Source organism: Dioscorea cayenensis, chromosome 12, assembly GCF_009730915.1.
Source record: "Dioscorea cayenensis subsp. rotundata cultivar TDr96_F1 chromosome 12, TDr96_F1_v2_PseudoChromosome.rev07_lg8_w22 25.fasta, whole genome shotgun sequence".
NCBI lineage: Eukaryota > Viridiplantae > Streptophyta > Magnoliopsida > Dioscoreales > Dioscoreaceae > Dioscorea > Dioscorea cayenensis.
The window spans coordinates 243,372-269,684 of record NC_052482.1 but is presented as its reverse complement, the minus strand read 5'-3'; the positions used below and the strand labels follow the sequence as shown (position 1 = coordinate 269,684).

At 35.6% G+C, this 26,313-nt stretch overlaps 5 protein-coding genes across 11 annotated transcripts; 2 read left to right on the top strand and 3 right to left on the bottom strand.

The window, feature by feature from the left end:
• The first annotated feature begins 5,106 nt into the window (after positions 1-5,106).
• LOC120273846 (aspartic proteinase-like) lies at positions 5,107-9,284 on the top strand. Of its 4 annotated transcripts, none has more exons than XM_039280567.1 (14): positions 5,107-5,209; positions 5,904-6,272; positions 6,383-6,443; positions 6,857-6,951; positions 7,049-7,161; positions 7,267-7,435; positions 7,531-7,570; positions 7,682-7,746; positions 7,857-7,970; positions 8,089-8,153; positions 8,270-8,426; positions 8,516-8,635; positions 8,780-8,868; positions 8,949-9,284. In XM_039280567.1, exons 2-14 carry the CDS (start codon positions 5,919-5,921, stop codon positions 9,031-9,033), a joined length of 1,527 nt encoding a protein of 508 aa, XP_039136501.1. In that variant the 5' UTR covers positions 5,107-5,209; positions 5,904-5,918; the 3' UTR covers positions 9,034-9,284. The 4 variants fall into 4 exon arrangements, with proteins under 4 accessions (XP_039136501.1, XP_039136500.1, XP_039136502.1 ...); XM_039280566.1 differs by having other exon boundaries at positions 5,109-5,209; positions 5,899-6,272; XM_039280568.1 differs by having other exon boundaries at positions 5,120-5,269.
• Positions 9,285-9,473: 189 nt separating this feature from the next.
• On the bottom strand, positions 9,474-10,590 carry LOC120273378 (rubredoxin). The gene has a single exon (XM_039280003.1). The coding sequence runs from the start codon at positions 10,446-10,448 to the stop codon at positions 9,840-9,842; it is 609 nt and encodes a 202-aa protein (XP_039135937.1). The 5' UTR covers positions 10,449-10,590; the 3' UTR covers positions 9,474-9,839.
• A 2,236-nt stretch (positions 10,591-12,826) lies between these two features.
• LOC120273039 (probable WRKY transcription factor 47) lies at positions 12,827-16,068 on the bottom strand. The gene is made up of 6 exons (XM_039279675.1): positions 15,701-16,068; positions 15,435-15,542; positions 15,180-15,335; positions 14,156-14,494; positions 13,938-14,051; positions 12,827-13,721 (listed from the first exon to the last, which is right to left on the bottom strand). The coding sequence occupies exons 1-6, from the start codon at positions 15,902-15,904 to the stop codon at positions 13,095-13,097; spliced, it is 1,548 nt and encodes a 515-aa protein (XP_039135609.1). The 5' UTR covers positions 15,905-16,068; the 3' UTR covers positions 12,827-13,094.
• Positions 16,069-21,931: 5,863 nt separating this feature from the next.
• Positions 21,932-25,268, top strand: LOC120273496. Of its 3 annotated transcripts, none has more exons than XM_039280125.1 (5): positions 21,932-22,437; positions 23,482-23,532; positions 23,606-23,739; positions 23,838-23,928; positions 25,141-25,268. In XM_039280125.1, exons 1-5 carry the CDS (start codon positions 22,177-22,179, stop codon positions 25,183-25,185), a joined length of 582 nt encoding a protein of 193 aa, XP_039136059.1. In that variant the 5' UTR covers positions 21,932-22,176; the 3' UTR covers positions 25,186-25,268. The 3 variants fall into 3 exon arrangements, with proteins under 3 accessions (XP_039136059.1, XP_039136061.1, XP_039136060.1); XM_039280127.1 differs by lacking the exon at positions 25,141-25,268 and adding an exon at positions 24,826-25,070 and having other exon boundaries at positions 23,838-23,908; XM_039280126.1 differs by lacking the exon at positions 25,141-25,268 and adding an exon at positions 24,826-25,070.
• On the bottom strand, positions 24,008-25,563 carry LOC120273498 (1,4-dihydroxy-2-naphthoyl-CoA thioesterase 1-like). 2 transcript variants are annotated; one of them, XM_039280128.1, is made up of 3 exons: positions 25,390-25,563; positions 25,115-25,306; positions 24,008-24,240 (listed from the first exon to the last, which is right to left on the bottom strand). In XM_039280128.1, the coding sequence occupies exons 1-3, from the start codon at positions 25,537-25,539 to the stop codon at positions 24,088-24,090; spliced, it is 495 nt and encodes a 164-aa protein (XP_039136062.1). In that variant the 5' UTR covers positions 25,540-25,563; the 3' UTR covers positions 24,008-24,087. The 2 variants fall into 2 exon arrangements, with proteins under 2 accessions (XP_039136062.1, XP_039136063.1); XM_039280129.1 differs by having other exon boundaries at positions 24,099-24,361.
• Positions 25,564-26,313: the final 750 nt, after the last annotated feature.

Sequence of the window (26,313 nt, the reverse complement as noted above, 5' to 3'; positions counted from 1 at the left end):
GGACCGTGATGATCTTTGATACACGAAGCACGGTTTTTCGTCCGACTAGATTTATGTCCATTGGATCTTAATCCAACAAACACGAAAAATTGGACTTTTGGGAATGTATATATTCTCGTGAAATGTGTGGCATCAAATAAATGTGAACTTTAAAATATTAAAAAAAATTTTAGGGAAAAATACTGTTCACCCCTCGTAATTTTCAAAACTTCCCAAAAACCCCCTCCTACTTTTACACACCCCGGACACCCCTTCCGTTAGTGTTTAACTTCCCTTTTACCCCCTACCGTTCACTTCAAATGGGTTCATGTTGTGAAATCTCATTTTTGGCCTTGAAAATGGTGGGAAAGGAAAGCGCCAAATCACATCAACAGAAAATAAATCGGTTTCTCCAACAGAAAATGAAGTTGATTTCTATCGGATTGGTCAAGTGCACTTCATCTTCAAATGAGCTGTAGTCGATTTTATTGTCGAGGCAGAGCATGTGCCATTGTCGTCTCCGTTTGAAAACGAGTTCATTTCGTTGTAAAGTTCTTCTCAAAGTCATCTCCGTTTAACACGTTAATTACGAGGGGTGAACAGTGATCTTTTTCGTTTGATCTGAATTGTTGGCATATTAACGTTTAATAATCCGAATATTAATACGAGGGGTGAACAGTATTTTTCCCCTGTATTAATACCGTATTAAACGTGTATATTAACGTGTGGCATCAAATAACTATTCATATTAACGTTAATACGAAAAAGATCACAGTATAACATATTCTCGTGAAATGTGTGGCATCAAATATTAATACTTGTCATCTCCGTTTAACTTTATCTTTACATGTATAACTATTCATATTAACGTGTAAATTCTCAAAGTCTCTGCGTAAAACGGTGATCTTTTTCGTTTGATCTGAATTGTTGGCAGGTGGCACGTGGCAGGTGGCAAGGTTATGGTATCCCGTGCATAAGAATTAACACGGTAACATAAATATCCGAACACCCGTTCGTTGTCATCAGTCAATGTCGGTCCACTGTGCATTCAACTTTTTTCTCGGATATGAAGAGTCAGCCTGCTTGTGGACTTCACACCATAAATAACCAGGAAGAACCCTTCCCATGGACAACCACTCCTCATCGTCCTCATCATCCTCCTCCTCCTCTTCCTCCTCGTCATCTGCTTCCTGTGTATGATATTCGTTGGAGTCAGACGAAAGTTCGAAGATAAACTCTATCTGAAAGGATGTTTCGTGATCCTCCTTCCTTATCTTGAGAATCAATCAGCCGTAATCACGCAACAAGTTAAACTATCTTTTCCTGCCCAAGTCGAAATACTCGCATAATTGTCTGAATGCAGAGGATTCTCCAGTGATGGATGACGGCAAAGCAATTAGCGAGCATTTCCACTTGGGTAAGAAAAGAAAGTTTTTCACGTGATCGCGTGATTGCGGAGGATTCTCTAGAGGAGGGAGATCAGGAAACATCCTTTAAGACGGAGTTGATATTTATCACTTAAGACTTTTTGTTACCGTTTAAGAACATTACGTCAGTGTACAACTATTACGTTCTGTGTTTAACTATCAGGATCTTCGCTTAAGTCCGACCATGACACATTGATTAATAGTCGTTTTCATGAATGTGTTTGTTTAACCTTTTTTTAATGTTGTACGTTGTGCAGGTTCAAGTTGATGCGCATGTTATGCAACCGTTGTGAGCATTCGAATGTACAGACACTTGTTTCGTTCTACGAGAGTCGAGTCGTGAATGTCCAAAGTCTGAGAGGACGTTGTAAATGTTGTAAATGTTGTCCATGATTTATTACCTCTTTCCCCTCTGTCGAACAAGTTGCACCAGAATAAGTTTTAAACGGTAAATACTAAAGTTAAACACTAAATAATATGTTTAAACATTAAAGACTTATGTTAAACATTGTCCATGATTTATTACATCTTTCCCATCGAGCGATGACTAAAGTCGGTTTCTACCGTCACTGCTTCCCGTGAAAGTACTTTCACCGTAGTACGACGATCCTTGGGATCTTTCCAAAGCGGACTTTCTTCCCCGTTCCGGTCGACTTGTAAAACCGGGACGTTAAGCGCGGCCAGAGCAACCCTTAATGTACCTCGTGTTGGTCTTCTTCCCTGGCGATCTATCTTGCGACTCGGGCAGCTGCTATGGAATATCCTCCATAAGCCAGCTTGTATGTCGCTCTCGCCCATGCGTGATCGCCCATGGGTCGGTAGATCATCAACATAATCAGCGATCCAGTTCGGAACCGAGCATGATGTGTTTGAGATGAGGGATCGCACCCATGAGGTACACCATCGGGAGTTTGACAAAATTATCTTGTTCTCCCTCCGTCGAACAAGTTGCACTGGGAATGCTCTTGATGGAGTCTCGTGTCTCTCGTAGGGTTTTTGATAGATACCGCCCTTCGACGCTGGCATGGTTTTCTTCTTCGAAAGACAAGCTGCGTCATCGTCAACGCTGAGACCAAGAACGAGGGCCACATCTTGAGGTCTCAAACTCAGCGAGCTTTCCCCGATCCCGAATTTATTGGTGCGACCATCGATGCTTTGCAAAAGAGAATCAAGAAGGGCCCTCTCTTGGTATATAGCTTCCACTCGATGAGCACGCTAAACGGTGTCCTTCGAATAATCTCCCGAGTGTCGAGGGGTCATGTTATCTTTCAATTCGACTAAGGTCTCCACAGTCGGGTGTCAAATAGCATCGGCCATTAACTAGGGTTGACCGCCATAATCACAAGCTGCGACAATAACAACACATTCGACATGCAGATTGATCAAAAAGTTTAAGCGGAAATATAAGGTTTTAAAGCGGTAACCTCTCGGTTATTAAACGAGAGATATCAAATGTTAAAGCAGAGACCCATTTTTCTTAAAGCGAGACGAGAATACTTAAGCAGAGACAACAAATTTTTAAACTGTAACATCTCATTTCTTAAAGCGTCAACCTCATTTTGTAAAACGCAACCATATCAAATGAAAGGGGAAATGTACATTATAAATATTACACAAATCATAAGAATCGAAAAAACTATTTCGATAGTGTATACATACTGAAAATGCAAAAACAAAACAAAACCCTAGCCGAGAAATCTCCCTGCAGACTAACAAAACCCCGGTAGAAATCCCCTGCGGACTTTCGATATCTTCCAACAAAAAGCAGGAGCACAAAACAAAACCGAAAAAAATCTTTCTTTAGAATGGAATAGTTAACATAAAAACCATACTCAATACCTTAGATTACAAAGCGATGAAATGCCAACTAGTTGCTGGGGGACTTCTCCTTCGAGATACCGGGTGGAAAGGGAAAAAGTCGATGAAATTCCAATTACGGAGGCTTCACGTGAGAGACAACTCGGAGACGACTGAAATGGAAAAGTCAAGACGCGAGTTGAGAAAAAAAGCAAAGTAAAGCGGCTCCAATAAATTTGTCTCTTGGGGTTTACCCTACTGAAACCCACCCCACTTCCTCTCAAACCGCGAGATGGGCTGCGACCACGACTCCCCATCGCAAGGGCATTTTCGTCCATAAAATTTGAAACTCACTCCGTTCACATCTGTTACAGGCTTTGGGGGTTTGAAAAACATAGTGTTTAAAAGGAGGGGGTTTTTAGGGATTGCAAAACTAACGGGGTGTTTTTGGCAATTTTACAAACTTAGAGGGTTTTTTTTTTGGCAATTTTCACTTTTTTTTAATTATGATGTCAATGTCTAATGTTTAATAATTTAAAAATTATATTGAACTTTGCCGACCATCCATAACTCAATGGTATGATACACAAGTGCAAAAAAAATAACTAAAATTATAATTCTTACTTAATAATTTATTTTTAACTGTTTATGAGTGTATATTTGAGTTCAATACAGTTTATAAGTAATGTTCACAAACTATGTTTCATGTCTTTAAAATTAAAGAACATTAATTTTTTTAAAATGTTTGTAAATCACTATAATTTATGCACTTCTATATTTATATATTTTTTTATTAATTATTTAAATATAGATACTTATTATCTATTCATTAATAATAATAGCAATAATTCTTACTATAAGAGTTGGTACTCATCTATGTCCAAACTTAAAAATCAAGCGAATATAAAAAAAAAAAATTTTACAAAAAAAAATCTTTGACAAACTAGATTGATTCAAATAGTAAATGAATTAAATAATTAATCTTTTGTTTGACTTTGTATGTATATAAATAATATCTCTTTAAAAAGTCTCAGTTAATTTGCTCCTTAAAAAGCTCTGCCCTCAGTTTCATACACCCGATAATTAAATTGCACTCCTTCCACTTGGTGGAATATCTAAATCAATAAGTTTTACCATCATATAATAAAACCAATGTGAAACATTGAAAGGGATAATTCCAAAGGAAATGGCAATATAATAAAAAATCTGTTTACCATTTCCTATGATCCACAGGAATGGGTCATCTTATTGAAGATATGAAAAACAGTTTCTTTTAACATCAAAACATTGTCTAGTTCATACCAAAAGATATTATTAATATATCTATTGATCCAGAAAAATGTTTCCAAAGACCCTGAAAAATCATTAAAAAAAAAAAAACAGTTTCATACAAAACAGTTTAGTCAACCATTGGATAACCCAATGGTATAACACCAAAGTATAAGGAGAAGGTCATGAGTTCAAATCCGTCCCCTCAGAGATCGCTTCACCGTCATCTGCTCACCCGGGATTTTTATAATATTTTTTTATCATCGTATATATATTAGACATCCCAGGGTTACAGATCTTGTTTAGATCTGTTTAGTATTCATATAAAAAAAGCGACATTGTCGTCCATTATTCATTAACCCTATTATTCATTAATAAATTCGTGATTTATCCACTTTATTACAGTACAAAGCATAGAAACCGGTATTCATTCATTCATTCATTAATAGCATACCATCACAATTCACAGGAATTCAATGCTAGTCCTGGGTTGTGGCAGGGTGGGGATTGGAGGAGAGGAAAAAAAAAACTAGGCATATTAGAAGGGTATTTGGGTCATTTTATAAAATGAGGGGTAATTTTGTCATTATATAATCACCAGTCAATTTCCAATATTTAATGGAATATTGAAAATATCAACTGCAATGCCTTGTGCAGATGGTTTATAGCTTCTCTTTTCTCTGCTTCTTTTGACTTGCTTGCTCAGTTGCTCTCATCTCCAACTACAAACTAGTGAGGTATATGCTCTCTTTACTCCCTTTCATCTCAGCAGCTCTTCTAAACTGATCTCCAACCAAGTAATGTTTATCTTTTTCCATTTCTTTGTTTTTCTTTTCTGTTTATCTGCTGATCTTCTTCTTTGTTTTTTTGTTATTGTTTTTTTTTAAAACCATGGTATATCTGTTTTATATGTTGTAGCTTGCAAAAAAATGAGTGTTTTTTTGGTGAGTGTTTGTGTTTATCTGTTCAAGTAATCTTTATCAATTTCTATCAATTTCTTCTCTTCAACTGTTTATGTGTTGACCTCTCTGATTTATCTTGCAACTGGGCCTGCTGACTTTTTTTTTTTGTAGGATTAGTGTTAGAGTCAAAGCTGTGAAAGCTTATCAGTTGTACTAATTTCATGTTTTTGGTTCTGTGGATGATGATTGTTATCAGTTCTTCCTATATTTGTTTCTTTTTGTGCATGACTGACTTTTTTGTGGCTGTTCATCTGATAATTTATTTATGTCTTTGTTATCTCATGTTTTTAACTAATTGAACACTATAGAAGTCCAATTTTGTATTGAGAGAAGTTTGATTACCTTTTTATTTTTTCAAGTTTAAAATTTTTCATATCCTTTGGTTCATAAGAACAGATTGAGAAATTTGATTACTGTTTTTATTTTGTCAAATTTAAATTTTTTTGTATTCTTTGGTTCATCAGAACAGGTTCCAAGTGTGGAAATGGGGCAGAAATTTCTTTTGTTGTTCGTCGGTTTGTGGTTTTTGTCCTGCTCCTTGCTTCTCCATGCTTCTTCATCTGATGGCTTACTGAGAATCAAGTTGAAGAAGAAGAAATTTGATCTTGAATCTTTGGTAGCATTAAAAGTAGCTAGGAAAGAGTACAATCTCCATAAAAAATATGGCTCTAAACCTAATTTGCTTAACTCTGATGCTGATATAATACCTTTGAAGAACTATTTAGATGCTCAGTACTATGGAGAAATTGGTATTGGCTCACCACCACAGAAATTTACTGTTGTATTTGACACTGGTAGCTCTAATCTTTGGGTTCCATCGTCAAAGTGCTACTTTTCTGTAAGTTCTAATTAATATCGCATATTCTATTTTTATTATCACTTGATTTGATCCAAATGGATTTGGATGATAATACGGGGTATCTTTGTTTTTCTTGTATTTTGTTGCAGCTTCCATGCTATTTCCATCCTAAATATAAGTCTTCAAAATCAAGCACCTATACAGCAAATGGTATAAATTTTTACTCTCAATTTCTTTTATTGCTATTGAATGTTATATGCAACATGCCTACTCAGCATAGAAGACAAGAATGTAATCCCAATTTTGTAGTTCATGAGTCTTTGTTTTGTTAATGTGCTAATATATATAATCCCTGCCATGCTTCTAAAGTTTAATTTGTCACTGGAAGACGATAACACTTTTTTTTGTTGGGTCAATAGAACCTTTAAAGATTTTTTTGGCCGCATAATTGCAATGGACCTTAATTTATCTTTATCCAAGTTTTCTTTAAAATCGCTTCTGATATGTTGATACCTTGTTGAGGCATGTAGTTCATAGTATTTTCTTCTGTTTCTGTTTCATTATAAGAAGCACATAGTACTTGATGTTTCAACATTAATTGTGGTTCTTTATTTCTCCATCAGGAAAGACATGCAAGATTACTTATGGTTCTGGTTCAATATCTGGTTACTTCAGCGAGGATAATGTGCTAGTCGGCGACCTTGTTGTTAAAGATCAAGTGGGTTGCTTTTCATTATCCTCCCATTTTCAACTCTCTTAATGCAATGAAGTTGAGCTCTTGTTTTCTCCGATGTGACTGATCTACTGCCTTTCAGGTTTTCATTGAGGCAACACGTGAGGCAGCTCTCGTTTTCTTATTGGCAAAGTTCGATGGCATTCTTGGACTTGGCTTTCAGGAAATTTCCGTCGGGAACTTTCCACCGATTTGGTGAGATTTCCATTTGAATGTCTCTTTTTGCTTTCTGTTTCATATTATTATTATTTTTTTAATTTGATTCTTAAATATATTGCATTCTGCTGCTCACATTCCCAGGTCTACCATGGCTGATCAGAATTTAATTGATGAGAAAATTTTCTCGTTCTGGCTCAACCGAAATGCAGACGATGAAGATGGAGGTGAGCTTGTATTCGGTGGTGTTGATCCCCAGCATTTCAAAGGCAATCACAGTTATGTTCCTATCAGTCGCAAAGGATACTGGCAGGTATATATATATATATATATACACATATAATGTAATCTATTAAGTAAACTTATTTCCTATTTGTAACTTGTATATATCTTGGATAATTTTTACAGTTTGACATGGGGGATATTCTTATATCAGGCTATTCAACTGGTATCCTTTCCCTCTTCCGCTTTCTTGCCCTCAGTAAAAATAAATTTACAATATGAAAAAAGGTTAAATAACACGCAGAGTCGATTCTTAGAACCTCAATTTTTTTTTCAGGGTATTGTGCTGGAGGGTGTGCTGCAATTGCAGACTCCGGAACATCATTGTTGGCAGGACCAACTGTATGAACATTTTGCAACTTTCAAATTCATTTCAGTAATTATAGAGATTTTTTTTTTCTTTTTTTTTTCCATGGATTTCTGACTGTTGTTGACCTGTGTGAATTTCTTAGACTATCGTGACTGAAGTGAACCACGCAATAGGTGCACAAGGGGTCATCAGTGCAGAATGTAAAGAAGTTGTCAAAGAATACGGTGATATAATAATTGAAATGTTAATAGCACAGGTGTGTTTTTCGCTCGGTTTTCTGTCCTTCCATTTGCAACAAATTTCCTTTAATACTTCTGTGAGAATTTTATCTTTTAGCAAATTGAATTTATATAGTCTGTGTAATTTGCAAACAGACACGGCCTGATAAGATCTGCAGCCAGATTGGTTTGTGCCTTTTCGATGGATCTCAGTATGTTGGGTTAGTATTTCACTCATTGACCTGCATGAATGAGTATATCTATTGTTATTTATCTTTTAATGAGTGTGTCGCTTACAATTGGGATTTATACATGATTTATACACAATGTATTGTAGCACGGGCATTGAGAGTGTAGTCGGTAAATCAGAGAAAGAACAGTCATCGGCTAATTCAGATATTTTTTGTACTGCTTGTGAGATGGCTGTTGTGTGGATGCAAAATCAGCTGAGGATGAATGAAACTAAGGAGTTGATACTGAAGTATGCCAACCAGGTTGCCAATTATCTTAACTTAATCCTCTATCTGTCTCTCCCTCTCATGAATTCACTTTATACTGAATGAGCTTCAAATTTTTTTGTTAGCTATGTGAAAAACTACCAAGCCCCATGGGAGAATCAACTGTTGATTGTGATAAGATAGCAGAAATGCCTGACATTTCATTCACAATTGGAAGCAAGACCTTTACTCTTACTCCAGAACAGGTCAAGATCAAAGACTTTCTTGAGTTCTTATTGATTCTTAGCACATATCTAGTCGATAACTGTAACAAACATAAGACATTGCTATTTCTGATTCTTGTTCACCTCAGCCATTTCTCATTTCTGTAAATTTTCACTTTCCTGCAGTATGTGCTGAAAGTTGAGGAACTAGGAGTAACTCAATGTTTAAGTGGATTTATGGCATTCGATGTTCCTCCACCGCGCGGCCCCCTCTGGTATTCTGTTCAACCTTTTTAACCGCATGAGATTTATAAAGCTTGTTCTTATAATGAGTACATACAATCCATCTTTGCAGGGTTCTTGGAGATGTTTTCATGGGTGCCTATCACACAGTCTTTGACTTTGGCAATGAGCGAATAGGATTTGCGGAGGCTGCTTAAGAGCATTTCTTTGCATGCTTCTGCAGAATGTGGTGTTGTGAATCTGTGCAGTTTCATATCTATATTTATATATTTATAGTAGTAAAATGAACTGGAAGTAGTATGAACTTTGAACTTGTTCAAGGTATTTGTGGATAAACCCTTAGAAATGTCAGCAAATTCTAAGGATGGGTGTCATGTATGTTTTGGATGTTTGAATATGCATAATGCTGAATGTTGACAGTTTGATGGCAGTTTGAAGATTTGAAAGATGTGGTGATCCGAATACCATTAAAACACATCTATATATATATATATATATATATATGAATCTATAAGAGCTATGGCATGATTATGGAAACTTTAGATAGGCTAACAAATGCCTGAAGAGAGTGGCTTCTGCACACAGCGAGAACAAAAAGACTTCAATAATTCACAACATATACAAGAGATCCATAATCAACAGAACCAGAGAAACAAATGTGATCAATGCTATGAGAATACAATGGGAAAAAGATAAAATCAAATCAAAACCCATTAATTGTTTAATTGAACAATATGAACTTGAACTTTTGCAGCTCTTAACAACAGTTGGTGAACATTGAGATAGAACCAGCAAAGGTGCTCCTTTTTTTCATTTTTCTTTTTACCTTTTGTGTAATTGTAGCATCACACTGAACCATCTATTCACATTAGACAATAATAATAATAATAGTAGCAGGATATCTAAAGGCAAAAAGGAACAAAAAATAGAAATAGAGCAAAAATCTACAAGTATAATGAACACAATTCATCAAAGATGTCACCTTTATCCAAGCATGGCATCATTATTGCAAGAAATATCCAGAGAGGAAGAAGATAAAGCCAAGCAAAAGACCACCGTAGATGAGCAAAGCCTTCTGGCCTGAAGTGAGAGTATTGGTGCCGAGACCAAACTGTTGGTTTTGAGCGAATCCAGCGATCTCAACGCTCTTGCTCTCGAAGAAGGACTTGGCAGCGCCGCACGTTGGGCAACGCCAGTCTTCAGGGAGCTTTCCGAACAGGAATCCAGGGGGGATAGGGTAGGAAGGGTCCCCGGCGGCTTCGTCGTAGCGGTACCCACAGGAGCGGCACTCGTAGATGCCGGTGTTTAGCACGGCGAACTTCTCCTCTAACCGACGAGGGTCAAGGTTGCTGCTTTGCTCCTCCAACTCCTCCAACTCCTCCTTGTTCTCCTTCTCCTTTTCCAATGACTCAGGCTCTGAAAGGGGTTTATCTTCTTTGGAGACATCAACGGAGGAGATGGTGGTGGGTTTGAAAGACAAAAGGTGAGGTTTTTTTATACTGAGAGCTGGAAAGCTGCAAACTTTGGATGGTTTGGTGGTGGGATGGAGAAGGGGAAGATGGGGGAAGGGGAAGGTAGGCCTTGAAGCAGTGAAAGAAGAAGAAGAAGCCATTGGAGCTCTATGTGTTGTTAATGCTTGCAGAGTTGCAGAAGAGATCAATGGAGGTAGAGCAATGGAGGAAGTGTGGAAGGAGGATGGGAATCCATGGCAAGCATATACTTCGGCCCTGTTGTCTCTCAAAACACATGGATAAGGTTTTGTTTTTGGGCTTATGTTTGTCTCCAAAAATCTTTTTAAATATTAATTAAAAAAATGTGTTAGTTTCCTTTAATTAATTAATTGTTTGATTTTTTTAAAAAATATTAAATAAACCTTATTTTAATAATAAAATAATGAGGCAATACAGAACCAATATATGTGTATTGATAGAACAGTTGAACACCACGCCCAAATTCTATACAGATCCCACCGCGGCCATTCGTGCGCAGTTCTTCTCCGTGCTCTCAGATGAACACCGTTCCATTGTGTAGCTCGTAATGTCATTGGAACTCCGCGCCAATGATGCTTCTTCATTCTCAGCAGCTCGCCTCCAGTTCAGTTGAGTTGAACTTTTCGCTCTGGAAAAGCTCTCAGATTGAAGGGTTTGTTTCAAAGATTGAATCTTTTCTCTTTTAATTTTGGTTCATCTGCATTTTCAGTACTATGGCTGTCTTCTAAGCTTCTTTGGATTGGAAGTAGATAAGAAATTACTAGGCAACCAAAAAAAAAATTGCTTTTTTTATTGTGGTTCAGTTTGATGTTTTTATGCTGTTTTGTTTATGTGTAGCCTAGTAGTACTCTATATATGAAAATCTTTTCAGTAAATGAATGGCGGGTTATTCACTTCTACATTTGTTATATATTTGAGATGTTTTTCAGTGGTTTGTATTCTTTCTGTGAAGTTAATTCTTGGTCATGGTTATGAATTCATTTTTCTTTTTTCATGGTTGAATGTGTCTTTGGAATGCAGCTTAATATGGAATCATATATAGATGGTCAATGAACTTGCAAGGCATGAACTAGCTACACATTATAGATCCTCTTGACATTGGAAGGGTAATTTCTGACCAACCTCTGGTTTTCATTGATTAATACTTGATAAATGTGGGCAACCATGAATCATCATCATGAGTGTCTATATGCTACTTATTCAAATTGTAAGATTTGGTTTTGTTACTGAAGTCCTGTAGCAGTGACATATATATATATATATGTATTTTACATATATACATAGTCTTAATATATAGACACAAAGCCATAGTAAATGGACTGAAGCAGTATACCTGATTATCATGTACTTTGAGAGCATGCATGCACCAGAGAGAAATCAAACAATCCATGTAACACCTAATAGTGTAAGGTCGGCATACATTGCAGAATGTTAGAACTTTGTATTCCATCTTTTACTGGTTTTGGATCTGCTAAAAAGTATATATTATTTCCTCAAGAAATTGTGCTCTGTAGACAGTTTGATAAACATAACAACATAAATTTGAGAGGAAGAAGAAGATAAACCCGCGAGTACTCAAATACTTTCTTTCGTTATATATATCACATCAATCTCCAAATCAAAGAGATTTATGTATAGGTAACAATTAAAATATATATTCCTTCAGTTTTGCTTACCAGAGTTCAATTTGCTTTTGACAGGCACATACATCTCCCTAGATTCATAATTAACTAATCAACAGAATTGGGTTCATGATTGACATTAGATTTAATCTCCAACACAATTAATTAAGCATCATGCTTCTGGTGGTTGAGTAACCATGCAACCTATTATGTGTTGATATATACGTGGTTGCTTTCTTACAAATTCATCAAAACCTTTATTTACCTGTTTGTCCTGATATCCTTGCTCATCTTCTGCAGAAGAACAAGCATTATCAATCCAATCCAATCCAATCCAAAAGGATTTTGGGAATGGATTCAATACATATCTTTCATGTGAAACCTTTCAATTATATATGATCTGTATTCTGGGAAGGAGAAATCAATGACAAAATCGGCAATATTCTGATTTGTAGAAAGGAGCTACTCAATTCAATATTGCAATATCAACTGTGGACGTACAATGCTCCTTTTGTTCTTTCTCTTTTATTCATTACTTCATAATTCTCTTTACCTATATATATATATATATTTAAACTTGAAGTCTTAATAAGATAAACATGGCAAGACAGCTTCTATATAAAGTCAGCTCGTACCTACTCTCTAAGTCATTTCTGTCGCATTGGACACTTGGAGTTGGAGGAGTACGTTTGGATGGCAAGTATCTGTTATATATATATATACCACCGGTGTCACTCACCAGTCACAGAGCACTGAAATGCAAGTTTTAACTACATCAACCATAATAAGTACACTCCAAAAATTAAGGATTCAAACAGGGCACTAAAGATGGATTAATCAATAACTTGAAATCTTTTGGAAGCTTTGTTTCTCACACAGAACGAAAATAACAACAGTGTAAAAAAGTATAGAATATATAAAGCCAATAAAATCTATGTACAATAATAAACCCTTTCTACCTCCCAACAAAAACCAAGGTGTCCGTGTCTCCAAGTACCAAGCCTTAGCTTTATAAATAACATTATTAATTCACAAAAATCATTAAAAAAAAAAATATTGCTTATACTAAACAATACTCCTTCAAGAGACTTTATATATGAACTCTTATCTTTCTCTCTCTCTCTTCCTGGTTAGTTAGTTAGTTAGTTAGTTAGTGTTTGTAGAAAAGGTGGTGCAAGATTGTGGAAACTGAGGGGATCCAGGGAATGCATGAAGAGCAGCAGCAGCAGCAGGAGGAGTACTAGGGCCATTGGTAGCAGTAGTAGCAGCATTAGGGCTTCTAGGAGTACTGATGATGGACTTGATGGCAGCTGCCAATGCTGATGTGAAGTTTGGGTCTGATGCTATTGCAGCAGTGACAGTATCCATCACTGAAGATGGCTGCTGCTGGCCAAACTGCAACCCTGGTGGCACCACCAAGCCAGGCACCTTCTGTGGCATGTACATTGGCAATGTCAAAGGGAATGGTGTTGCCGGAGTCTGCTGCCGGTGGATCTGCAGAGGACCTGGTGGTTGTGTAAGGTCAAGAGTGATCGTCGGGAACGGGGCAGATGCTGACAGGGTGGCCATTGTTGAAGCATAAGGCATTGGTTGGTAAAAGCCATTAGTAGGGTTTGTGAGAGAGTCCTTGCTTGATGTAGAGCCTGAGAGGAGCATCGTAGCAGCCGCCGTGGTTGTATTGGCCATGGCCATGGCTGCTGGAGGTAATGGATGGTTGTGGTTACCTTCATATGTTGTGATCAAGATTGTTTTATCCTCAGCACATCTCTGCACCTGTTGTTGCATCAAATTAATTAACATGATGATAAGTAAATGCATATATATTCTAGCTCCCCCATGTTCATGTTCATGTTCATGTCCATGCTTGTATTCTAATCATATGAACATGATTATAATTATGTGCATAACTAATTACCAAGAAGTAATTAATTAGCTAGAGCATATAATATACATGCACATATATAGTTAACTAGAAGATCATGGCTTTACCTGCTTTCGAACTGAGCAACCAGCTGCCATGGTACAACGGTAGTAAGCACGAGGACAAGGGTTGCCTTTTGCCATCTTCTGACCATATTTCCTCCATTGGCATCCATCACTTATCTAGTCACCATATGTATATGTATCAACATCATTTTATAGTTACCAAATATATGACTATATATATATATATAAATATAAAGAGAGAGAGAGAGAGGATTACGTACCATTGGTGCATCAGAGCGAGCACGGACGGAGACTCTAGCTTTGCGACATGCGAGCTCAGATGATTGATCAGTGGTTCTTTCTGGGACTTGTTTGGGGCTCTTGCTGGTTCCCCAACTTGGAGAAGTTTGTTCAGAGGGGATGGAGTCCATAGGGAGACGTCTCTTGGCCAATGAAACTATTCCATGTTCATGAGGATGGTTTCTCAATGGTGATTGCTCTTCTTCACCCTCACCAGACTTTGAAGGGTCTTCTGTGTCTTGCATGCAGGCAGGACCAGGATCCATGAATTGTCGAGCAGTTATCGGTGCTGGACTTTGCACGTCATTCTTGTTCTCCTTCTAAAGATGTACAAATTCAAGAAAAGAAAAAAGAACACTAATAAGAATTTTCAAAGATCAATGAGACTTTTACATGCATTTAGATAACCAACATGACAAGCTACTTAATTATGTACTTCAACAAACTTAAGAAAAGCTTTCTTCAATAATAGTTGTTCTTTTTTCTAGAATCTCATCATCTTAATAATTAGTTGAATGCATATTTCAACATCGATCTAGAGAGTTCTTGTAGCCCGACCATGTCAAATTTAAAACCATATATGGTCAATGGTCAGGAATGAAATATATACAGGCATGGCTTAATTAACAGGCAGAGATCAACATACATGAATTTATACTAGCCAAGCAGTACGTGAGATGTATATCGATCCAGATCATGTGGATCATGCGGTCCTTTATATCTTCTTTGATATATCTATTCTCAGCTCGATCTATCAAGCTTTCTCAGCCTTTGCTTGTATTTGTCTTCATTATTCTTCTGGATCTAAGTGGATAATGTCCTAGAATTTAGTGGCAAGAGATTTCAACTACTTCCTATTTTGGGAAAAGCTAGAATGACTTTTTTTTTTTTTTTTCTAAACTAGTTATTAGTTAATTGTATTAATAAGATAAATTTGCTTATCAATCTAAAGAAGATAAGGAAAACAAAAAAAGGAAAGAAATAAGTGATGAAGAGCATTAATACTTGGCCATCTTCTGCAGCCTTGCGAGCTTGTTGTTGCATGGCAAGAAGAAGCTGGTTTTGTAGATCATTGTAGTTCTTCATGAGATGATCAAGCATGCTCCTCAGCTTCCGGTTTTCATCTCCCAACCGATCTAACTCAGCTTGAAGTGCTAACAACTGTGAATTCATTCAATAAACTCAAAATAATGAAAATTTAAAAACCTTATAAATAATATTAATAATAATAGATATCCATCAATCTACTTATTCTCAAACCTTGTTATTATTGATGTTGCTGCTACTGCTACTACTGTTCTTCATCTTCTCTTCCACTTCATGCTGCTGACTGCCACCGGAATTCATGGTTAGCAGATTCAACCCCGTCTGCATGTATACAATCAAATAATCAATATATGATGATCATAATCATGATGATGATTAAGGTTAAGAAAATTTTTTTTTTTTCATTTAAACAAAGATAAATAGAGAGAGAGAGAGAGAGAGAGAGAGAGAGAGAATAATATGCAAGAAAGAGTACTAACGTTGATGGAAGGCTCGCCGGGAGGAGGAGGAGGAGGAGGAGAACTGTTGGGTATCTCCGGCTGCAGGCCGGCAGCCTCATCTCTTAGGCGGCTCTTAGAGAAGAAATCCACCTCTTCGATGATGTCTCGACGAGAAGAACCACCGGGGTCGCTGCCGGAGTACTCACCGGAGTGCAAGAGTTCCATTTCTCTATGCCTCTCCATTGAAAAGTTGAAATACAGGAAAGACGAAGCCAAAGTTGAGAAAGAAGAACCAAAGCGTGTGTAGAAATAAATATATACTAATTAATTAATTTATTTATCTAATAAATAAATAAATAAATATAAAAATAGAAGAAGAAGAAGGAGGATTTTGGTATTGGGATTAGATTAGATTAGAGTCTCTGCAAAGTAAAGCTCGGGGTTCGGCCAATTAAAATAAAGGGCCGGTTCTTGCGGCGGAGGGTGATGGTGACGTCATCTTTGACGTCCTTGTTTATTGACAGCTGGCGGTTTCCCGCGGGCGCCAAAGCATGCGAAACGGCGGGAAAGAAAGGCGGATCTTTTCCTTCCGCCACGCCGTTACCTTTGACGCCGTCCCCTCTCTCTCTCTCTTCCGGTTTGGTTTCCCGCACGTGCGACTGTGCGAGTCACCCGTGCCCCCCCCTCCTTTTGGTCAACGAGGTCGACGGCACGGCTCTATGACGGTGGTTAGGAGAGCTGGGCCCCACTCAAATATTAAAAACAAGTATTAATTATTTAATTAATTATCACAACTAAATTCACATTTCTTTGACTTTTTACCCTTTTTTTCTTAAATAAATAAATATATATATATATATATATATATGTATGAATGAGTATTTAATTAAATGGAAAATTTTGGAATTTATAGGTGGGAAGGGAGAACGGAGAAGAAAGATAAAAGGAAAAAAAATTGGGGAAATTTGAGATTTACACGGCAAATAATATATATAGGATTGAATTAAAAAAAAGTAATTAAAAAGTTTGATTAGAGAGTTTTGGGGACAAAGAAACAAAAGTGATTAGGACCTGGCTTGACGAAATAGAGCTTGGAGTTGACGCCAGGTTGATGATCCATCACAAAAAATTAGAAAAGAGCTTTCAAAGTTTTGAGATAAATTTTGTGATTCAAATTGATGGCGAAATATGAGACTTTGAGTAGATGAGAGGTGACTTGTTGGTCATTTGTACCTTTCTCCATTTTTTTTTTTTCCTTTTTTATTCCTCTTAAATTTTTTTTCTTATATCTAATTAATATCATGGTTGCAACTACTACTTCTATATATGTCTAACCTTATTCTAGTTTTCTTCATATATTTGGCTCAATATTGTCCATGTATTTGGGTTGATTTTTATATGTTTTAAGTATATATATATTATAATGTTTTTTATGTGATTAATTAACTAATAAACTAACTAGCTTAAGCATAGCTCTCTGCATACTCATTTGTATGAATCCATATTAATTGGAGGAGATTCAAACATATATATATATATATATATATATATATATATATATAACTACATGAACAAGGATCTCATCTTTCCACCACCGCTAGCTATCATATATATATTCAAAGACAAGTTTGACACCCACTCATGAGGCAATTCATGCACGTTTCTGCCAACAATACCTAATTCATATTTTATACTTCTATATATATATAAAATATATAGATATGCATTATTTTGTGATCCACAGAGAGAGAGAATTGAAAGGTGGTTTTATTTTTCTTCAAATGAGAAGATGCATGAAGGAATGGTCCATTGATTCTGGCTACTAAGGTTCAGAAATCATGTGAATTACACCAACTTGTCAATATGACTTTAACTGGAGGGCATATACTTCTTCTCCAAAGAAAGTTTGAAAGTCAGCAAGTCAGGAAGACTAGCATAAAATAAGAACCAATAATTTGATCTTTATTTCGGAATATATTATATAATTTCTAAACATTCAAACGAACAGGTCATCCTCTCTTCTTTTTCAAACTCTTTCTTTTTCTCGTGAGTAGGACTTTGAGAAAAATTAAAGATATTTAATTATAGCATCCTAATTAAGCTACTTGAATGCTTATTATATAATTATTAATTATATATTTATGTGTGTGTGTGTGTGTGTGTTTGTGAGTGCATATACGTAGAAGGAGAGTCGACCAAGAGATTGTGACTAGATCGATGAAGGTGATGTTCCAAGTTCCGTGGTCTTTAGTTAACACTTAACACAACAGTAAGGAAACAAATTAACTTTGAGAGTACTTAAAAGTTATAATATAACTCTTCTTTCTAAAATTTATATACACACAACATATATATAACATATTAACATTATAAGCAAACAAAATCTCAGAAGTAAAATTTGAGAGAATAAACTTTCAGTTATTTAATTTAACCTTTATATATATATATATATATATATAGTCACTATGTTCATAGATGAAGTACATCTAAATCATAGAATAGATCATAGCTGCCAAAATATCTACATTCTATTTAAGGTTGTAGTACCTACGTTGTTTTATTATCTATATGTAGCTCATGCATGATCCTTAACTTAATCAGCCATGTAAAAAGATTTTTATATCCAATGAATTTCCACCGTTTCTTTTGAATCTTTTCCTTGTTTTGTTTGCATTACTTTGTCAAATAGGAAACTGACATTGATACACATCTTTGCATATTATTTTAAGTTATCTAGTGTTGGAGTGGTTGGTTAGTCCTTAATGAGGGATAAAGACTCTAGTAAACTCTTTCAAAAGAGAATGTTGATTGATTTGTCCCAACGTGGAAGAGATAATATATATAGAGATCATGATTATGAAGTTGGGTTCAAATTAAAGCACGAGATGGTCTTAAGGAGGTCACGAAGGGACGTGGTTAGGGTCAACCAAATAAGCCAAATTGAGACACAGTAGTGGTAAACGAATCCGGCGACGGACTCCTCACTCCAAGGACATAATGGTCAATTCAATGCCCCCACTTGGTCCAAAAGACACTAACTCTCTATCTTTATTACGTCAGTCTTTGGACTAGACTCCTTCACCTTATTCCTTCTTCACAAGTGGAAGTCTCTTCTTGTTGTTTGATGATTTGATCATTACTTTCCATATTTTATAATTAATATTTATTTAGAAGAGGAATACATAATTTTGCCTTCATTTTTTAAATTAATATTAAATTTACGTAACATGAAATTTAAATCTCCATCTCTATAATTATAAATATATATATATATATATATTGAGAGAGAGGCGGTCCAATTCTTTGAATGCATGGTTGCTCTCTGTTTTCTCATTCATTTCTAAGCTTGATATTTTGTTATTTTTTGTTTTTAATAAATTTATGATTTATTTACATTATCAAAAATAAATAAATAAATTTGTTGAATGGTCGACAGTGGAAAATTAAGGAGATATTAATGTGAAGCTTGTGCATAGATATAACATGGCCAATAATTCAAAGGTTTTGAATATTAAAAGATTATGAAGGTGCTAAAGTTGCATGTGATAATCAAACAAATGACGCATATATTTTTGTATAATAAAAAAATTTCTGTAAAGACTTTGAGTTCGCTGATGCAAACATGATGCCAAGATGACAAATCCAAAGACTATTGAGAAGAGTAATTAATAATTAGAGCAGATATATATATATATATAATTGAGATTAACTTTGTCAGCAATTCACACTTCATGCATGGAAAACCAATGAACTATTTCGCTAACAAACAATATTAGTACATTGATCAATAATTATTATTATGATTAGTCAAAACCGGTTACAGTTCAACAAGACAAACTTGAACTTATTTTTATGGAATATTATCATATATATATATATAGAGAGAGAGACACACACACACACACACATGTACACAAAGGCACATGCTGCAGTATGAACAAAAAAGGTGGGAGTTTAAGGTGCTCACGTCAAGGGTAAAATGGGAAATGGAGTTTGATTTGGGCATTGCCGTGTTTAATACTCCTAAAATGTGAAGGGAAATGACAAAGAGATGCTTTTGCCTTTATGCCCTTCACTTTGATAATAAAATGGTTCTTCTCATGTTGTAGTTGAGGTTGTAGTAGTAGTTGTTGTTGTTGTTGTTGTTGTTGTGTCCCCACCCACAGCTTACTACTAGTCATCTTTTTAATAATTTTCAGTGGTCTTTGAAAGAAGAGAGACCATGGAAATAATGGGAAAAAGAAGCCCATGTGTTCAATCTCTTTCTCACCCAAAGAACAATTAAGCATATATATATATATATATTTCAAACATATATATAAATGTATGACTTGGAAGCAGACCTGTTGGAAGTGATAACTTGTCTTTCATTTTCCATTGGTTTAGATGCTCAAGGACTTGGACCTACCTTTAATGCCCTTTTTAGGTCTAGCGTCAAAGTTGTTGTTAAATATATGGAACCCACTCCTTTATGTCAAGGAATTCTTGGTGACCTTATTAATTTCTCTTTCTAGACTATATATATATCATGTCCTTGTATAGATATTTGAAGTCGTTTTTAGACCTTTTCTTTAACCAGACTTTTGAAGTACATGAGCTTCTTAATTAATTTGATCATCATCCATCTTTAATCTACTATATACTCATGTATCATCTAGATCATATATATATATATATTAGATATTTTTATTAGTTATGAGAGAAGTAAATAGTACTCACCCAAGAAAGTCAATAAGAAGGCACATATTGTTTCAACTTTCAAGTGATTCAAGGGCAAAGCATTCCCACAAAGGAAATGGATGCTTTGGAATATTGTAAGGACCACAAAGAGGCTTACTGGCCTTTTCAAACAAGTTATATAGCTAACATTGCAAGTTGTACATGAGAGGGATCACAAGATTGATTGATAGATAGATATAGTCATATAGAGACTTCATTCCTTCATCTTGCCTTGTCCTTACCTTTGGATTCCTTTTGATTATTTCTCTTTCATCTTATCTCTTCCAAGTCCCAAGACTACTAGCTAGCTAGATTGATAGATAGGTCACTATATTGTCATCAAGATATAATTTAACTAAAAAATTAGATATTGTCTATGATCATCTAAAAAATATATATACCAAAGCAGATCGAGTGTGAAAGTGGATTAGATATTTATTTATCTCTTCTCTATGGACCATGATGAAGTCTTTGGGATAGATGTGATGGTGGCCAAGTCAGTCAAAGATGGGTGGTCTACAGAGAATTAATACAGATGGGTACCTGTTCAATATCAAGCTAGCCCAGCCATTTTCATGCATGAATTTGATTTGTCGTTGATCACTTCATTAGTTCATTTCCATAAGAATGACAATGAACTCTAGTGCAATTAATTACATGCAGTATTAATTAAATGAGATGCCAATTTACTTAATTACCAATCTGATTATATAGCATTATAAACATGTCCTAATTAATTACTAGGTAGTGTTTGGTCATGAATATGGTTTGTATTAGCTAGCTAGTTCATCTGCTGCTTATGTAATTACTAAGAAGCAAATGCATATATTTCAAAGACAAACAAAAAAGGAGCAGAAAAGCATTAAAAAAATTAAAATAAAAAAGTAGTTTACACACACCAGCATAGCATGAAACTAGTAAAGCAAATTAATTCTGAAAATTATATATAAAAAAAAACCATCAAACAATTATTGTATGAAACTTTCTTCCCATTTAATTATTATCTGACAAGATTTTTTGTTATGTGGATTTAAACCTAATTAATTAGTGGAATCCACATCCATTGTTTTTTGTCTCTTAGTTCTTTCAACTAATGACTAACGTGTGTCGGCATAAACCAATAGGTTATCACCATCTCAATCCTCAGACAAAACCTTTAATTTGTAGACCTTTGACTGAAAATAATTACAATTAGAAAGAACTCGATCCTATGTGAAAAGTAGGAAAAAAACAGTAGAATATTATAGGAGAAAAAATAACAATAAATTAATCACATTGAAAACGTTGTATAATGTTTGCAACTTTTTTGAAGTTTTGTGTTCTTGTGTTCAAATTGATTAGAAAAAAAGATAGATTTCCATTTAATTGAGTATAAAACAATTGGCAAAGAAATTAATTATATCATGCATGGATAATGGATTCATTATGTATAACAAGCCCAATTCAATTTCTGCAATTGGGCTCAATTGAAAGCATGCACAAATTAAATGTATATTTCAGCATTTTATTCATTGAATTTACAGTCAATTAATATGTATAAATTTCATCATCAAAGAACTTAATTTTGGGAAAAATTAAAACATATCAGAAAGATTATTAACTCTTAAGTAGATAAAAAAAGTTTGCAAAGTTTTGGCCATAGTTACATGATTTAATACAAGAGAAGAACACGAATCTTGATACTAGACGTGGCATTTTATGGAGCTTATGCTTGATGAACGGTTCAGATTGAATCACAAGTGTTTAACGATAACCGTCGATCTCATCCGTACCTAACGATCCTGTTCGTATCCTCCATGGCGACTCTGATCTCCTCGTCTCCGCTGGCGCTATGGAAGCGGGCCACCCCTTCCCGGCCGCCGGCTCGCCGGAGAAATCCACCGCCGTTCCTCTGCTGCAAGCTCAATTCGCGAGAACACGCGCCAGTTCTAGGGTCTGAGAGGTTGGATCATCTGGGTCTTCTCTCCCATTCTTCCGTGTCTCCTCCCGTTAGAGCTCCAGAGCTTCTTCCCGGCCCGGAACTAGGGCTTCTCTCCGTTCTATTCGTTCTCACTGCGGTAATTCTTCTTCCTTATTGGTTTGCTAGCATTGTTGGTAGGGAAAAGGAATGTACTTTTTTTATTTCTCTTATTCAAGTTGTGATCTTTTTAGGAACAATTAACTATTTCTGTTTGTTATTCCTTGTCTAATTGGTCTAATCATTGAAGAGTTTTAATTCCGGATTCCAAGACTAATATTAGAATTTCAGTTTGATAGGATATCTAGTAGATGGTTTTGATTGCTATTAGATAAGATTACAACCAATGGCGATTTGAAAAGTTGATACTTTGGATTGTTGAACAGTCTCAAGATTGGGCTTTCAATTAGGTTGTGATTTCATTGTGTTTTTGTAGATGTCCCTTGTTGAAATTGTGGAGGATGACCCTATTGGCTTGATCCATGTGAACTCCACTATGTTTATCCACATTTGCTTGGTTGAATTTTCTAAGTTGGAGTTTAGTGGAAGCCTGGTGGAGGCCTATGCCAGATAATGAAGACTCGTTGGATTTGATATTTTAAGTGAAATTAAATATTTGAAAGAATGTTTTTTTTTTTTTCCTCCGTGTTTTGAAAATACAGAATGATAAGGTTCCTGTCATTGTTATCAGCACTCTGGTTCACTTAACAAAATGTATCAACAAAAAACCATCTCGAGAGGGATCCTCCAAGTATCTTGAAACACAAATTTTTATCATTTAACTGATCATGCCCTTCACATTCTGTTAGATCCACACTTAAAATGGAAGCAATTGGAATTAAATCAATGGTGGGAATGGATTTTGTTTGGTGTTAATCTGGCCCTGCTTGAAGTTTTAAATCTGTTTCTCTTTCCCGCATTTGTATCATCAATTTTTTTTTTTTTTTTTTAAGTAATCATGCATAGATTGCTATTTTCTGGCCGACAGAGAATTCACAAGGCATGTGAAACCATAAAGATCAAGCATGCGAGATTTATATCAGCATGTCATTCCATAATTTATAACTCAACGGTCCAATTGGTTGCCATAAAGTTGAAGTGGCCAAATGTAGCACTATTTGCTCTGATTTTCTTAGTCTTGCAGGTTGTAGGATCATTTTTCACATTGACCATCATCTCCTTTCCTGCAAAGAACGTGAGTTCTCTAGTAACCCAAAGTTCCTTTGTGTTTGTTTTCTGCTAATGGATATGGAGGGTTGCATTTCCAGGCCTTTAGAAGGTTGAAAGTATCAAGTGAGAAATTGTCCAAAGTAGTATCTGAAGAAGTACCGGGCACTTTATCTTCTCTAAGACTATCTGGAATGGAGATTAACGATTTGACTTCTAAATTGAGCAATCTAAGGTAGCTATGTAGCAGTTGTTGTTGCTTTTGAAAATTGGGATTTATAGTGAGATTATTTATTCTCCACTGTTGACTTTTGCCTGTTTCGTGTTTTGAAGGAACATATTATCTGGAAGGCAGCACAGAAAGAAAGAAAGAACAGACAGGCGAAGCTCTCGTGGAGGAAGAAGTAAATCTACAACTGATACTGTAACCCTTCTATGCTATATTCATGTGTTTTTTTTTAAAAAAAAATTGGATAAACTACTAATTTATTTAAAAAAATTGCTATATTCACGTTTATATTGCATTTTGCTTCATTCAATGTTTACAAATCAGAGCCATTATTGGATGAAAATGTTTTAATTTTCAAAGCTTCGCAAAACTCTTGACTGTCTGTTCATATCCTTTGAGATCCTCTGGTGCTTGTCTGTTGCATAGTAGAGTAACCCTGGATGTTGATACCAATACTTTCTTCACTGCTGTTGTAGGTTCAATCTTCCAAATATGAACCTCCCATACCTTATAAACAGAGAATTTGCATATTTGAATTGATTGATTTGATCCCTTAAAACAACTTCCAAATGAAATTTGTTGTAATTCCATTTGTGTTTAATGTCTTGAGTTGCTGTGGTAAAAGATACTGCAATTTTGTTTTGATTAGCAGAAGCACCATTCTTGTTAGTCAGACTCAAGATTGTGATTTCAATTTATTCGACACAATTTTTTATCTGGTGGATAACATTTATTGAAGCGTGTCAAGTTTTGTAATCTGCATTATTACTTTCGAAGAAAAGGTCAGTCGGAAGAAAATCTAGAAACTCTTGGACATTACAACTTGAATATAGACAGGTCGAAAGGCATAGTAACAAGATAACATTGTGTGAAAATGTATGTCTTTGCATTAGTCTACAGAGATGATATATTGCTAAAGACTTTTTTGTGAGATTGGGAAGAACATGTTTGTCCCCAGAACGACTATTCATTAAATTATTATTTATTACAGGCATGAGGCATTCTTTCTTGATGTTACATTTGACCTACTTAGAAAAGGTTGAACACATTTGTTTGTAACTTTTCTTTATGGGTGTTTTTCTTGTTCCACAGGGATAAATAATTAGAAAGCATTGTTCAACAACCCGTAACATTGATCTTTAGGAATTGCTGATGCACAATTAAGGCAAAGAAGATGTTACTTATTACTTTTATTAATTTTCTATCATCACTTGCGCTAGCTGTGTATCTAAATTCTTACTTATCTTGTTGATGTATTCATACTATTAATTGATGAAATGAATGCTATGCTATCGATTGTGCTATAATTTGGAGTTTTTTTTTTCTGGTTTGCCAACAGAAATTAAATAGTGTATATATGTGTGTATATATATATGTATACCTGAATGGTTTTGCCTGCTTGGATAGGCCTGGCCTCGGCTTCCACAACGTCGGCAAGCAAAACTGCCCTGAGATGGTTGGTAGCAAGCTGAACACCGGCGACCCTTTTAAAGCCGGACGATACATAGGCTCCTAAGCTGGCCATGGACTCGGCCATCAGAGCTGATACTCCTCCACTCAGCACGTCAAATGGCTGAAACCATTCACAGAAAACAACATGCATAATATTCAAGCATAATAGATACATGAAACAAACTATTAAAACAGTCAAGCTACCTGGCAACAAGTCTCAGTGACTAGTAGACGTCCAACGATTCTCTCTGGTGAGACGAGCTCATATTGGAAGCCAATTGCATGGAGTGTCCGGTCTAGCTTTGCCGTGATTGATGCCGGAGATGGTTGTTTCTCTCCAATCATGTTTATCATACATAGAAAGAGGGACGTTAATTTGGTAGATATGGACCTGATCTTTCCTTTGTTTTGCAATGCAAGAAATTAAATGTGGTTAGGAATAGATCAATGAAAGCAAATGAGGGGGGACCATGACCTTTCTTTCTCCTTCTCATTATCTTTTCCTTTGTCACTATCATACAATGGAATCACATGCCCCATCCATTGTCATACTTGGTCATACTTGTTTTGGTGTTTTTTCTTTATGATAGTGTTGTTGTTGTTTTAAATGAAAATGACGTGCATACGGACCAGAAATTAATCGTCTAGTTTGTGTGTTCTCAACTGAGGCCGTAGGGTTTGGATTATGAATCTATATCCGTAAATGGTGGTTTGTTATTACAATTGCTTCCAACGAGTTATGCTATTTTTATTCTCCCATCCATTAACCCAAAATGGAGGAAATTTCTATTGCAAACTTTTATAGGAATACCTTGATAATTCCAATGGAAAGGTTTGCTTTTATAATTTTTTTATAATGGTTAAGAACTTGTTTGTTTGCTGTAACACTAATGCTAGCTCTTGGAAAATTAAAGAAATACAAGCTAGCTAGTGATGGAAAAATTGAATGCTGAAAAGTATGTTACTTAATTTGATACAAATTGGGATGAGAAGTAAACAAGCTCTATAATGTGAATGTTATTAAAATTATAGTTGAAATTAAGCAACCATTAATCCTTGGTCTGCCACATGCTTATAATTAATTTGGCGTCCATCCATGTTTTTCAATTGGGGGAACTAATTATACCT

Coding starts and splice junctions, on each gene's coding strand:
- LOC120273846 (XM_039280567.1), top strand. CDS start 5,919: ATGGGGCAGAAATTTCTTTTGTTGTTCGTCGGTTTGTGGTTTTTGTCC. Junction 8,154..8,269: donor GATGGATCTCAGTATGTTGG/GTTAGTATTTCA, acceptor AATGTATTGTAG/CACGGGCATTGAGAGTGTAG. Junction 8,869..8,948: donor CCACCGCGCGGCCCCCTCTG/GTATTCTGTTCA, acceptor CCATCTTTGCAG/GGTTCTTGGAGATGTTTTCA.
- LOC120273378 (XM_039280003.1), bottom strand. CDS start 10,448: ATGGCTTCTTCTTCTTCTTTCACTGCTTCAAGGCCTACCTTCCCCTTC.
- LOC120273039 (XM_039279675.1), bottom strand. CDS start 15,904: ATGGAGAGGCATAGAGAAATGGAACTCTTGCACTCCGGTGAGTACTCC. Junction 15,543..15,700: donor CCGGCGAGCCTTCCATCAAC/GTTAGTACTCTT, acceptor GTATACATGCAG/ACGGGGTTGAATCTGCTAAC. Junction 14,052..14,155: donor CTCGCTCTGATGCACCAATG/GTACGTAATCCT, acceptor TATGGTGACTAG/ATAAGTGATGGATGCCAATG.
- LOC120273496 (XM_039280125.1), top strand. CDS start 22,177: ATGGCGACTCTGATCTCCTCGTCTCCGCTGGCGCTATGGAAGCGGGCC. Junction 23,533..23,605: donor TCTCCTTTCCTGCAAAGAAC/GTGAGTTCTCTA, acceptor TTGCATTTCCAG/GCCTTTAGAAGGTTGAAAGT. Junction 23,929..25,140: donor GTAAATCTACAACTGATACT/GTAACCCTTCTA, acceptor CTGCTTGGATAG/GCCTGGCCTCGGCTTCCACA.
- LOC120273498 (XM_039280128.1), bottom strand. CDS start 25,539: ATGATAAACATGATTGGAGAGAAACAACCATCTCCGGCATCAATCACG. Junction 25,307..25,389: donor TCACTGAGACTTGTTGCCAG/GTAGCTTGACTG, acceptor GAATGGTTTCAG/CCATTTGACGTGCTGAGTGG. Junction 24,241..25,114: donor AAGCAGGCAAAACCATTCAG/GTATACATATAT, acceptor TCTGTTTATAAG/GTATGGGAGGTTCATATTTG.